This window comes from Pinus tabuliformis, chromosome J, assembly GCF_031772625.1.
Source record: "Pinus tabuliformis cultivar Carrire ecotype Pingquan chromosome J, CPIR1, whole genome shotgun sequence".
NCBI classification, from domain to species: Eukaryota; Viridiplantae; Streptophyta; class Pinopsida; order Pinales; family Pinaceae; genus Pinus; species Pinus tabuliformis.
Genome location: NC_142295.1, coordinates 62,834,495 through 62,848,126, shown reverse-complemented (window position 1 = coordinate 62,848,126; position 13,632 = coordinate 62,834,495). Strand labels below are relative to the sequence as shown.

The window sequence follows — 13,632 nt, the reverse complement described above, 5'->3', positions numbered from 1 at the left end:
TGTTGAAATTTCTAAGTCTGACACGTTAGAAATCCCTACTGCATTATCTAGTTTAATTTCTCCTACTTGCTTATTCCATTAACAAGTTATTTATAAATATAAATCCTGAAATAAACACAAATGCAGCGTTAATTCATATACAGATCAACAACTGAAATAACTGAGACAAACACATAAGGGACACTGTTATTTTTGGACAATCGTCCCCAGAAAAACCCAATGCGAGAAAACTAGTGCAACAGATATGAGGGTTTTATTATTATGTAGTTTCTAAATACATATTGGGTGCCAAAAATGGCTCACCCAACGGAGAACACACTCAGCAGTAGTACCTCTCCTCGGAGACAGATATTCCGGCTGATCAATCACCGGATGAACGATCCCACAACAATAATGGCAAATATTTAGTTGGACAATGAAAGCTGCTCCAAGCTTCTCTGTTGATCTGCGTCACTCTACAGGGACTGCGTCACACTTGCCGGCTAACCAACACTCAGTGTTCCCCACGAAAATTTTCCTGGCATTGCCTCTTGGCCCTGCATCAGCTCTGCTAGCCTCTGTGTAGCTCCCAGCTGCCTCTGCATTAGCCTCTCCAAGATCTGCACTGTCTCTCTAGTACTATCTATGCCTCTGTTTTATGTATTCTCGGCCTCGTGCTGAACTGCCCTTGCTGCAACAGATCACTGGTTCGATTCTCTCAGCAAACCCTGCTCTAGAAAATCGAACTGATTGATCAATATGGTGTGTCTTCCAACTGACCCTCAAGCCTCCTCTTATACTTTTCCTGTTGATCCTTCAATGACCAAGATTAAATCTCTAATCAATGGCTAAGATTAGATTTGGCTTGATCCATGACTTTTGGAACCTTCTAACCCAGTTTTATATTAATACCCATTAATATTTTATTTTTCCTAAGTTTAGACTTAGGAACTCCATTAAAATATTAATTATTTTAATATCTCCCAAACAGGGTACAATCTGTCCAAACCATTTTTGGGTCTTGGAGATCTCATGTGCTTTAGCCTCTTCACCAATTTTCATGGCTAGAGCATATCTGATGCTACCCCAAATCATCATTTAGATGCTAGAAGGACGTGGTCAGGTCACTTCATCCAAGACATGATGCAAAGAGGAGCACTAGAGCTCCAATACATATCCATAGATAAGTAGGTTGTGGATGTACTTCAAAGATGAGCTTGGTATTATGTTGAATGTCTCCCTCACTAAGAGGCAATGATGAGGTCTTTGTAGAATTGGGCTGAGCATCTCTTGAAGCCATAAAGGACTTTGGCTAGGTCATAAAGGACTTTGACCAAGGGAGATGTTTACATTCAATTGAGAAGCTAAAAGAACTTGGCTAGGTCATAAAGGACTTTGACCAGAAAGATGAATGGCCCAAGGAAATTATAGGGGCAAATTACGGGATTGGACATATCTTCTCTTGAGAAGCCAGAAGGACGTGGCCAGGTCATGAAGGACTTTGACCATAGGAGATATATGTAATTCACCTAAAAAGCCATAAAGAAATTTGGCTGGGTGAATGGTCCAAGGGAAGAGTCTATCCTGAGAAGTTAGTAGGACTTGGCTATGTCATAAAGGACTTTGACCATAGGAGATAGATATATTTACCTAAGGAGCCATATTGGACATGTTAATGGACTTTGACCATAGGTAAATTTCCCTGGATACTCATGTGCATGTGAGGAGTTACATTGCCACTCAAGGATGGGGTTATCTATAGACATGCATCAACATGACAAGCTCACAAACTTTTCTTAAGGAAGGAAAATTTGCAGCTAAAGGAAGAACTATTGCAGCGAAGGAGAATACCTCCATCGCTAAGGGAGAATGTTGATTTTTGTGTAGCATCAAGAGGTATTCCTGCATGCCAAGAGGACTCCTAAGTCGACGTAGAAGAATTATGGAAATTAAAATAAAATAAATTTTATTTTTGGGTTTCATGTGGGCCCAAAAGGGATGAGTTGACCTGACCATGAAAGGGTGTGTCCCTTGGGGTAAATGCACCCATTCAATTTGTATATATATAGATGATGTGACACTTGATTTGATCACTCACTCAACATCATCTCTGTTCTATATTAGCCACATGTGGGGTTAGACAGAGGATAAATTTGACTGAAGCTTGGACTTGGATTTTTGGCACACATTTCTAGGCAATGTGGATTTGTAAGCCTTGTTGAAGAAAATTTCTCCTAGAAAAGGCGTTGCTGGGTTTTCTCCCAAGTTTGGGTTTACTAGGGAAAATTTTGTTGTCTCTATTGTGCATGGTTGTCTCTTGAGTCTTTATGATCTCACTGTTTTCATTACATTACTGTTGAGATTTTCTATGTATAATTGCTCAATGATATTGGTGGCATAATGATAAATTGTTAAAGATCAATAGGCAGTAATTATTAGATCAGAGAATTGGTTTCTACTGTTCATCTAGTGGAAAATTCAACAACGTCGATATTGCTTATGTGTTTGTATCCCTGAGTGTTCTGACGAAGAGAACTTCAGTAACGATTCTCAAGTTTCCTTGAGTTGGATTTATCAACATTTATGTCATTGAGTGTTTTCGGACTATGTACCTCACAACTCTCTACTGGAAGAAGATCATCTTGTTGGTTGACAATTGCTAATGGGTTGAATGTATGAGAATTCGTTTTTTAATCACTCTCTAGTTCTTTGATCTTGATGTGATTGATTTTGAGTAAACAAGATTCGTTTGCCTTGTTCACTTTCCTTGTTTTCTATTTCAATGCATATTAGACCATTATATCAAGAATCAAATAGGATGACAATTTGGTACATAAAATATATGTATTTAAAAAAATCCAATGCGACCTAAATATGAGAGTTTACATCTTGCAATTGTTCATTATGAATTTGAATAATTCTAATCATTAGTTTAGTAATTATCAAAATGATTATGTAAACTATTTTAGTAATTTTATTATTCGTCATTATAATATTAATTACTAAATGTGCAAAATGATTACAAAATAAAATATTTATATTGTTAATAAACCGCAATTGGAATATTAATGTAGTACAAATTGAAATACTAATGGATGCATAATGTTTGTCCGAAGTTCTAACTACAAAGGCTCAAGAAGAAAATGATGAGTATGAAATTCATGAAGTTGATTCCCATGATGCATTGACAATGATGACTGAGGCCATGGAAATTGCTGGCATGTTCCCTTGGGACGCAGTGGCTATGTGCATGAATTATAGATAAAGATTCAAATCTCCTTGGATCTTAGAAACTAAATCATTTACAATTTTATATGATGATGATGATGGTAGCATTATATATATATATATATATATATATCTAGATATATATATCTAGATATATATATCTAGATATATATATCTATATATATATATATAACAATGGTGAATTATTACACACAAAAATATATAACACTAGTTAATTATTACACATTCAGAAATGAAATATAGACAAAGACTCAAATCTCCTTAGAGTTTAGAAACTAAATCATTTACAATTTTACATGATGACGATACAAATTCAATCATACAACTAGTACTACATCAATGATGATAAAATGACAAACACATGAGAAATTTGAACCATAAATTGCAATTTTCCCAATAAGTCTTCAAAATCAAATGTAGCACATGGATTGTAGATATTGAGTCATTGCCAGTGTTGCACACATCGCGATAAAATCGCGATAAAATCGGAAAATCGCGATTTTTTAAATTTGCCGATTCAAAGCGCGATTTTTATCGAAAAAATCGCCCATTTTTTTTATAGCGATTTTTATCGAAAAAATCGCGATTTTTTCAAAAAATCGCGATTTTTTCGATAAAATCGCGATTTTTTCGGTTAAAATCGCGGGGGGCGCGGGCAGCGGGGTTTTATATGGAAAAAACGATTTTTTTTTTATTCATTCAGCAGTCCGCCGCGGAGGAGAAGGAGAAGAAGGGAGGGAGAGGGTTGCCGTCGGTTGTGGGAGCGAATCGAAGCGATTTTAGGAGGAATCCAAGCCAAGATCGCCAATTTGTCCATAAACCAGGTATGTAGATTAATTTTTTTTTGTTTTGGTTCAATAAAAACTTTGTTTTTCATTGTTTTTAAAGAATTTTTGGAAATTTTTCATTGATTTGGGATGGGTTATTTGTTATGACTATGAGAACCAATTTTTGATTTTTATTTTCTCATTTTCTTTAAACATTGTTTATTTTTTTTGATTTTTCATTGTTTTTTGGCATTTGGTTGGGTGACTTGGGTTTAGAAATTGGGATTTTGGAAATAATTAGCTTGTAATTTTGCAAATGCTAAATTGTAATTTGTATTTACTATTATCATTTATGTAATCCTAAATTCCTATTTCCTAATCCTTATTTTTCCATAGGTTTGCAAATTCAAAATTCAAAAACAAACATGCCAAGGAAATTGGATCCTTTCTGGGAATATGGTGACCCTAAAACTCCGAATGATAGACAAAACTTGTATTGCAAGTTGTGTGGAAAGGAAATATTCGGGGGGGTGTACAGGTTGAAGTTCCACCTTGCACAAATCCCTGGACGTGATGTGGGGCCCTGTCTAAAGACAAATGCTGAAATTATCCAAAAAGCCATGAGAGCATTGGGAGAATTAGAGCACACTAGAGACGCCAAAGAAGAACTCAAAAGGCAACTAAAAAGGTCAGTTGAAGGAAGTGGGCCAAGTGGCACAGGTTCTACTGCAGCGTCAGTCAATCCGTTTGCTGCATCATCATATTTTGTTCCTCGAACCACACCTGGTTCACAACCAACTATCGGTTCAATGATGAAAAGAACTGAAAAAGAAAAAGCTGACAAGTTGATGACAAAATTTCTCCTCTGGAGTGATATTCCTTTCAGCATTATAAGGAATAATCCATTTTTCCAACCTACTCTTGATGCTGTTGCCAGTGTTGGCCCGGGGTACAAACTCCCTTCTCTTCATGATTTCAGAGGCCGGCTTCTTCAAGATGAAAAGCGTGACTGCACCCAAAGATTGGAGGATTTTAGGGCATCATGGGCACAAACAGGATGCACTGTTATGTCAGATGGTTGGACTGACCAAAAGGGGAGAACCCTTATAAACTTCTTGGTTAGTTGTCCCTTGGGGACTATGTTTATCAAATCTGTTGATGCAACTCATCAAATCAAAGATGCAAAAAATTTATGTGATTTGCTGGATGTGTTTATTTTGGAGGTGGGTGCAGAAAATGTTGTCCAAGTCATAACGGACAACGCTGCAAATTATGTTGCTGCTGGTAGAATGCTTATGGACAGGCATCCTACTTTATTTTGGACACCTTGTGCTGCCCATTGTATTGATTTGATGTTAGAGGACATAGGGAAAATTCCCTTTGTCAAAGAGGCTGTTGACTCATCAAAAACCATCACAAAATTTATTTACAATCACACATCTGTGCTTAGCTTGATGAGAAAATGCACCAACAACAAAGAGTTGGTGCGCCCCGCCATTACACGGTTTGCGACGAGTTTCATATCTCTTCAATCCCTCTTGAATTCTATGTGGGATTTGAAGAGAATGTTTGTTTCAGAGGAGTGGCGTTCTTCGCCAATGAGCCGCAAACCAGAAGGAGAGGCCGTCTGCAGACTTGTTTCATACCAAGAAGACTTCTGGGCGGGAGTGCAGGAGGTGTGCGCTGTCACTGAACCTTTGGTAAAGGTTCTTCGGTTGGTAGATGGTGAGAAGCCCGCAATGGGCTATTTGTATGAAGCCATGGACAGGGCCAAAGAAGCCATTCGGTCCTACTATGATGACAAGGGAGATGATGGGTTCCAGAGACAACTCCTTCTATGGAAGGTCATTGATGAGCGATGGAACAACACACTCCATCGTCCCATTCATGCTGCTGGGCTTTTCCTGAACCCTGCATTTTCTTATGCATGTGGGTTTAATTTTGATGTTGAGGTCGTGGAAGGATTATTAACCTGTGTCCAGAAGATGGTGAGATCTTCAGAAGAACGTATGGAGATCTCTAGACAAATTGAGCAATATAAGTTGTCAGGTGGCTTATTTGGCTTTGATATGGCTGTCATTGATAGGACGGTTAAAATGCCAGGTATTTTTTAGTTTGTAGTATGTACTTTGTAACTTTGTTTCAAATTTCATTGTTTCTTCAAATTCCATTTTTTTCTTATGTTTATTTAAAATTTTATTTGTAATTTTGTTGTAGACGCATGGTGGAAGATGTATGGTGGTAGAGTACCCCTTTTGCAAAATCTTGCCATACGCATCCTCAGCCAAACATGCAGCTCCTCGGGATGTGAGCGCAATTGGAGTGTATTTGAAAAAATACACAACAAGAAGCGCAATAGGTTAACACTTAAACATTTAAAATATTGCAAATTTCCAAATAAATTTTTGAATTCATTAAAGTTTTAAACAATATTTTTTTTATAATATTAATTATTAATTATTAATTTATTATTTCATGAACTTTGTACAGGTTGGAGTCCCATAGACTTAATGACATGGTCTATGTCTACTACAATCTTCGATTGTGGGTGAAACAACTAGAGAAGACACCTGATACGGAAGCCATGTCATTGGATGGGATTGACACCACTGCTGAATGGAGGGTTGAGACCGAGAGGCCTCTCATGGATCCCACTGAGGATTGGTTAGTGCAGGATGAGGGGGAGGAGGAGGAGGAGGAGGAGCAGGAGCAGGAGCAGGAGCAGGAGCAGGAGGAGGAGGAGTTGGAGGAGCAGGAGGAGGAGGTGACACCGCCTACCCGGGCTACCCGGGCTGCCACTACCACCAGTAGAGGACGTGGTCTCCGTCCACCTCAGCCTCCTATAGCTGCTACTACTAGTTCTTCAGCTTCTAGAGCACGTCAGACTCCACTGCCATTTCCACCACCACAGGCACCAGCTTCTACATCTAGAGGGAAAGAGAAAGTTGTGCCATTTTCTCGCAAGAGGGGCAGAGGAAATCAATAGGATTAGACTTTCATTTTATTGTATATGACATTATGACATGATGAGATACATTATCATATTTTTTGTTGATATTTTGAGGCTGAGTTGGACTTGGGACTCAGGACTTACTATTCAGGACATGATTCAATGTTATGTGTGATTTTAGCGCTAGAAATGATATTAAACATCTTATATATTAGTTTTTTTATCATATTTATGTGTCAATGTATTTATTTTATGTTGTAGATGGTTTAGATATTAAAAAAATTGAAAAAAATTGAAAAAAAATGAATATTTTTGTGCCAAACGATTTTTTCCCGCTTTTTTCCGATTTTTTCCCGATTTTAACGATTTTTTCCGCTTTTTTCCCGGCGCCGATTAAATCCCGATCGCGATGTGTGCAACACTGGTCATTGCTACTATAGATGGGAATGCTGATGGAAAATACAAAATAGGGTAGATGCTAGATACTAAAACTGTAGATGATAGCGTCAATGATCTTAATGGTATTGTTGACCTTTTTTGAAGAGGCTTGACTTGTCATTCTCCAAAATGACCAAAACTCCCCCCTTTCCTTTGACCTTTACCAATTTCCCTTGATGATTGAGCCATAATCTCTGTGAAATAAGGAAGACAATGGAAGCCAATGACAAAACTTATTTGCAAAAGGCAATGCCGTTGGTACATTGTGATGTGAAGCATGGACATTGATGCAGGGATGTGAGGATTACTCCACTTCTAAGTTTGAAGTATGATCATATTATTGCTAAGGATCTGTGAATTTGTTTGCATCACTAAGGTTCATGTCCAGATTCTTGGAATATTTTGGTTTTGCAGAAACCCTTGTAAAGGTTTGATTAATAAAGCCCCAAGAGGAAGTACCACAAAAATTTAATAGAAAGCCAGTCACAAAACATAGTAGAATTTTGTCCAACAAATTCTCCTTCACTTTTCTATTATTCAAGAAAATTTGGGCTCGTTTATCAAGGAAAATAACCCTCAGAGAATACATAGAAAATATAGTAGTGGAACTTGGCACCTCGACCCCCTCAAAGTTTCGACTTGCACCTATGTTGATTGTCCTTAACAATTTTAGCACTCCAATAGCAACTTGGCCTCTTCCCAAGTCTAGTTTCAAGTTCAACCCTCTCAGCCTCCCCAAATCTCGTCCTGCGTGCTAGAACTCAGCGTCAACAATTTTTCCTTCTCCTCCACGTGGCACACCCTTGGCCTAGACACAATTGAGTGTCAGCCAATGTTACCGGACTCAAAATCGACAATAAATCGACAAGGGAATAGAGCAAAGAGTTTTAATTAGATCGGGAAAAAATCGGTGAATTGAATAAATAAAGATATACACATATATTGAATTAAAAAAAAAATTTTTACATTGATATTCAATAAAGTCATGTCCAAACAATGCATAATATCAATAGATGTCCAAAATATCATGAATGAATAAGTATCTCATATATATCATGAATGAATAAGTATCTCGACGTATCAGTTGAGGGCCGAGTAGTGAGAAGTGAGTTTCGGACCGGCATTTAATTTTAACCTAGCTAAACCACACAACGAACAATGCGGCAACCATAAAAGTTAAAACTCGTGCTCGCCGAGTCGAGGGTTGAAAGTCGCCTGAATTGTGATTAATCGGTGAATCATGAGTCAAAGTTTCGTTGACCATATGACTTGCGTAGAGTTGAATCAAATCGTTTGAGGGCCAAATAGAGTTGAACTTGCAAATAATCATGAGTGATCAGAGACTCATGTTTCACTGGTATCGACTCTCCTCTTGTGCACTCAACCTACAAACCTGTGCTCACATGAATCCTGTAGCTACACATCTTTCACTTCTCTTTAGTCTCTCTTGAGAAAATCTCTCTCCCAAGCATTCGATGTGTCTTTCTCCACTAGGATTCATTTATAATTTTCTTTATGCCAAATCTATAATCATCAATCTCCAAAGTGATGGATGGCTATGATTAAATCCTAGCCCAGTGAGATCAATGGTAGAGATGAGATCTAATTCACTAAAATCCATTAAATTCATTTTTCATTAGAAACCTTAGTTTAATAGCCAACATTAATTAATTAGTGTTACTCAACATGGGCAAGTACCTAAAGAGGCTTTTGGACATCTTTTGCATGCTTGACACCTAGCTCATGCTGAAGCACTTGTTCGAGCTATCAACATCAACACTAAATCTGGCCACCCTAAAAAAATGTGCCCTAGCGACTCACAAATGTGAGGATATTCTCAATGAAGCATGTGTGTCCTCTAGGAATGGTCCATGCAACAACTATGATGATGTGGTATCCTTATGATTGCTCGATGCACCGTCGCATATAATGCAGTGTCATGTATCCAAATGAAGTACATGGATCCCAAAAAAAATGACATAGATCCCAATGTAGTGTCACAGAGCTAGGGGCATGCTATATGGATGCCAATGCAAGGCACTTGTTGAGAAATCTAGGGTAGCTAGATTGGGGTGATTTCTCTTACTTTGATAACTGCTTGTGATGTTCTTTTACTTCAACTTGTAGTACTTATAGTCAGCTTCTTATTTTCTATTATTATAGTGTTTTTATCATCAAATAACTACCAAAACATGAAGATCAATGGAACAAATGGACCCAAGATGCAGGTTGCTAGCCAGGCCCAAAACCTCTCCAGGAGAGGAAACCCCACAAGGATTCTTCGCTTCTATTAGAATCTTCAAATGACGAATTCCAAGACCTTTAGACCCAAACAAAGACCCCTCCAAGATCAAGTCGACCTCCTTTTAGATGAGCTTCCCTTCCACAAAGTCAACTCTAGTCGTATTGCTTCACAACCACTGCAACTTCACTTCTGATCTCAAGTTTGGACCTGCAACTAATGACTGCAGATTTCGGCCTCATTGCAGAACCCCTAATTTGCATATGTGAGTGAAAAGATGGTAAATAGGTCTTCACTCTCCTTTGCTTATTGTGCTTCTTTCTCCTTAGTAATTCGGCTTACAAATTTGATTCTTTTGACACCAAAACTTCAGCTCCTTTAGATCACTGTAATTCGGTCTTGTAGCAACAAAGTGTGCCCTAATTTCTTTGCACGTGTGGGATATAGTGGCCCAAAATCAGACTTCAAAACTTCGATTTTGCTTCCTTTTGTTCTCCTTCTTCTTCATTAGCTTTAGGCTTCTTTTCTTATCCTTTAATCGAGTTTGATGGATGCTTCTCAAATGAGGTTGAGTATCTTGTATATATACCTTTTCTGGGAGTACGAGTTGTCATCATGAGGCCGACTTCATCCTTTGTAGGCTTACTTGGTCTTGGAGGGACTTTTGACACAATTTGACTTAAATAAATTCTTTTTGACTTGATACAAAATGCCCAATAGGGTCTATTACATATAACAATGACTCTTTTGACTCCTTGACTCTATGACAAAACCCTAGAAGCACACAATGGGTGCTTTGACCTAAAAATAAATTGATCTTGAGCATGAAACCCATGCTATAAAATAATAATAATAATAAATTTTCTTTTTCTTTTATGTCAAATACATAAAATCAAGAATACATAAGATATTATGAAGACCGAACCTAGTTACAAATTTCAATAGCACCCACGTGTAGTGGTGGGTCCAACTTCTGGGTGTGCCACTAGGTGGTACACATTTAGTGATTTCTTTTAACAGAACATAATAAAAGTCAATCTTAGAATTTGCCTATATTTTACCATGAGGGAACAGCATTAACCCTTATACATGTGCCAAATCCTAGGACAAATTCCTAAGTCCTTGAGTAAAAGGTATCTGATATGATGAATAATTAGGGAAGGGGGAGTAACCAAAGACAAATTGACTGCCATGTAGATAAGATCAAGTAGGTTATTGAAGTTTAAGTGGACAGACCCTAATCATGTTGGTTAAGAGAAAGCTCAAAATCATTGGCTATGATTGCGGGAAACCTGAATAAGCTTGGATCGGGCTTGCCTTGGAATATGGCGTAAAATTATTAAACAAGTGCAAGCAACAATGACATGGTAATTGTTAGAAAAGCAAAACTTGCTTAGTTTGATAGACCCACTTCTTTACCCATGTGCTTTTCCTTTTGTTTCTGTTGCTAGATACTTTTCTGAGCTTTTGCTAGTGATACCTTTCATATATTCTAAAGCAATCTGTAAGTAGGTGAGCAACAGTAGTTATCAAAAAGGTTTTATAGGGGAAAATAATAGTAGAAATAAGGACCACCTGTATATTAGATATATATCAGGAAATCACGTGTCCAAAAGGGATGGGACAATTTTATAATTATTTGTAAAATTACTGCATAGTAACATCCACATACATATGTATCTCCTGATCGATAAAAAGTGTGTCAAGAATTATTCCAGTGTTACTGATGTGAGATTTCAATCTTCTTAGGTAATTCTAAACAATTATCTATGTTATTAGCTTTATGGATTGCATTCTTGGCAACATTGTACATTTCATTTGGGAAAAAGCAGGATTATATAAATGTATACAATTTATCATAACAGAGACTTGCGAGTTTGGTATAACTCTGAAATTGCGTACCTCCCGTTTAGGCTACTTTGTGCATTATGAGCATGGTAATAGAGTGACTAATGATCTGATATGACATTTGTTAGCTTTTATGTTTTGCTCCATTGAACGGCTTGGACATGATATTGAGTGGGAGTCAGAACTGAAGATGGAAAGGTGACTTAAAAAAAATGAACTAAATGTGTTGTAACTTGATATTATTATTTTGTATAAGACAATTGAATTTACCTCATGTTCCTTTATTTGGCTTCTTTGGAGTGATATCATCCTAGAAACATCATTGTCAAAAGGGAAGCAATGGACTTCTTAACATGTTACTTCTTACTTATTTTATACTCTAATATGTGCATGTATTTAACTTCAGAATTTTGTAGTGCATTGTTTTATAATTTGTACCCTCAACAATTTCAAATTCTTTCAGGGGATTGTTACTGCTCCATTATTGTTTGCTTTGGAAGAGTTTCCACAGTTGCATGATGTAATCAGCCGAAAGTTCAAAAAGCCTGGAGATATTGATCTTGTGAGTTCGTTACAATGCTTGATCCAAAATTGTTCTGTCAACTTTAGATATTGTTTATGAAAATTACCTTTTAGTCTGATCTCTTTCTTGGTTAAATTATTTGTTCACACTAACATTATTTTTCTGTTGTAAATAAAACAATACATGCATGGATAAGATAATTCCTCTTGTTTAGGGTTTAGTAAAGTGATATACCATGCTTTTCACCAAGTGCACATGTTAGCAAGATAACGGTTCCACTATAAATTTCATATGCGCTGTATGGTACTTCAAGAAAGCCTTATACTAGTTGTGCTACTTCTCTCCTGTGGTCACCTAGGATGCACACCTATTATTGTGGGAAAAGTCCCTAATCCCACTAGGTGTGGCCTTAAAGGCGAAATGCTCAGAGAAGGGGCTGTCACCTATTCCCAACCCTCTCTGTTTAGGTTCTCTCCTAGCTGAACCAAGGGGGTTGGTCTCTGAAGATGATTCTAAAAGAAAACTTGTTAAGGATAACAAGGCTTATGAGATAATTAGTAAGGCAATTACCAATTTAACAACTTCAATTGTATCTTGAAATGAGATTGATTAACAAGTATGAATAATTAAGAGGATATAACCATCAATAATGGATATAAATCAGTTATATTCAACAAGATATCCTGCAAGACAAATATAACTAGACCAGTGTTCTTAAATATAACTTGCAAAGAATATATGCTCAAAGGAAAGTCACAATACTTGCAAATAAGGTATGATTTTCAAGATACAAGAATAGCAAGCTGCAAAACAAGCGTTAGTGAAAAATAGGTCACATACAACTGAGAGATATGAGCAACAAGATTTGAAATGGAACATGCAAGAGAAGAAAGCTTGTACTTTAAAAGAGATGCTCAAGTAAGATATAACATTAAAGGACAATATGAGCACATAAAAATGAAAGTAACAAATACAAGAATATGCAAGTAAGTGACAAGCTCATAATCCAAATTGTAATATAACCAACTGCAAAATGAGAAAATGTTTTCAGTGAGTGTGTGAGATCAAGTGGTCTTGGTAAATTTTATTATATGCCTAATCTACGGTTTGACTTCTCCTCAATTTCTTCAACTTGGTAAGTAGTGAGGTGGTTGCAAGAAGGCTATGTGAGAAGGCTAATTCCTCATTAATGATACTTCCTTAGGATTTCAATGCAACCCGTGTGCCTTTGTTCCTACAACGGACTCAGCCACAAGAGAATTGCGAGGTCACAAGTTTTAACGTTTGTTCCAAACTTAAATTTATGGAGATTGAATAACAGTTAGGGAAGCTTGCCCTAGATGTCTATCAACCAAGCTTATGATTGGAGGTAATTTTTAGAGAGATCTAAAATGCAAGTTAGATACTAAGTAATAAAATTGCTTCAAGTGAGACTGACAATTAGAATAAGATGCTTCAAAAGTGAAATATTCTTAAAATTATCGATAGCAAAATACCATTTCACCTTAAATGGTCAAATTATTAATTAGAAATTTGAGCACAAATTATGATATCAAATATGAAATTAGCTTATGGAAATGATTAATGAAGCAAGTGAAAATTTCCCAATGAAGCAAAAGCAAATTACGTCAATTAA

The 13,632-nt window shown here is 36.9% G+C and overlaps 2 protein-coding genes across 3 annotated transcripts in view; both read left to right on the top strand.

Moving 5' to 3' along the window:
• The window catches only part of GPS1 (geranyl diphosphate synthase 1), a 316,841-nt gene that overhangs the window by 217,280 nt on the left and 85,929 nt on the right, over window positions 1–13,632 (top strand). For both annotated transcript variants that reach the window (XM_089377112.1, XM_089377113.1), the window contains exon 11: window positions 11,937–12,035. In XM_089377112.1, the coding sequence (XP_089233238.1) occupies window positions 11,937–12,035 (99 nt within the window). The remainder of the gene's footprint in view (window positions 1–11,936; window positions 12,036–13,632) is intronic.
• LOC149225514 (uncharacterized) lies at window positions 6,265–7,270 on the top strand. The gene is made up of 2 exons (XM_089375105.1): window positions 6,265–6,354; window positions 6,486–7,270. Exon 2 carries the CDS (start codon window positions 6,511–6,513, stop codon window positions 6,979–6,981), a length of 471 nt encoding a protein of 156 aa, XP_089231231.1. The 5' UTR covers window positions 6,265–6,354; window positions 6,486–6,510; the 3' UTR covers window positions 6,982–7,270.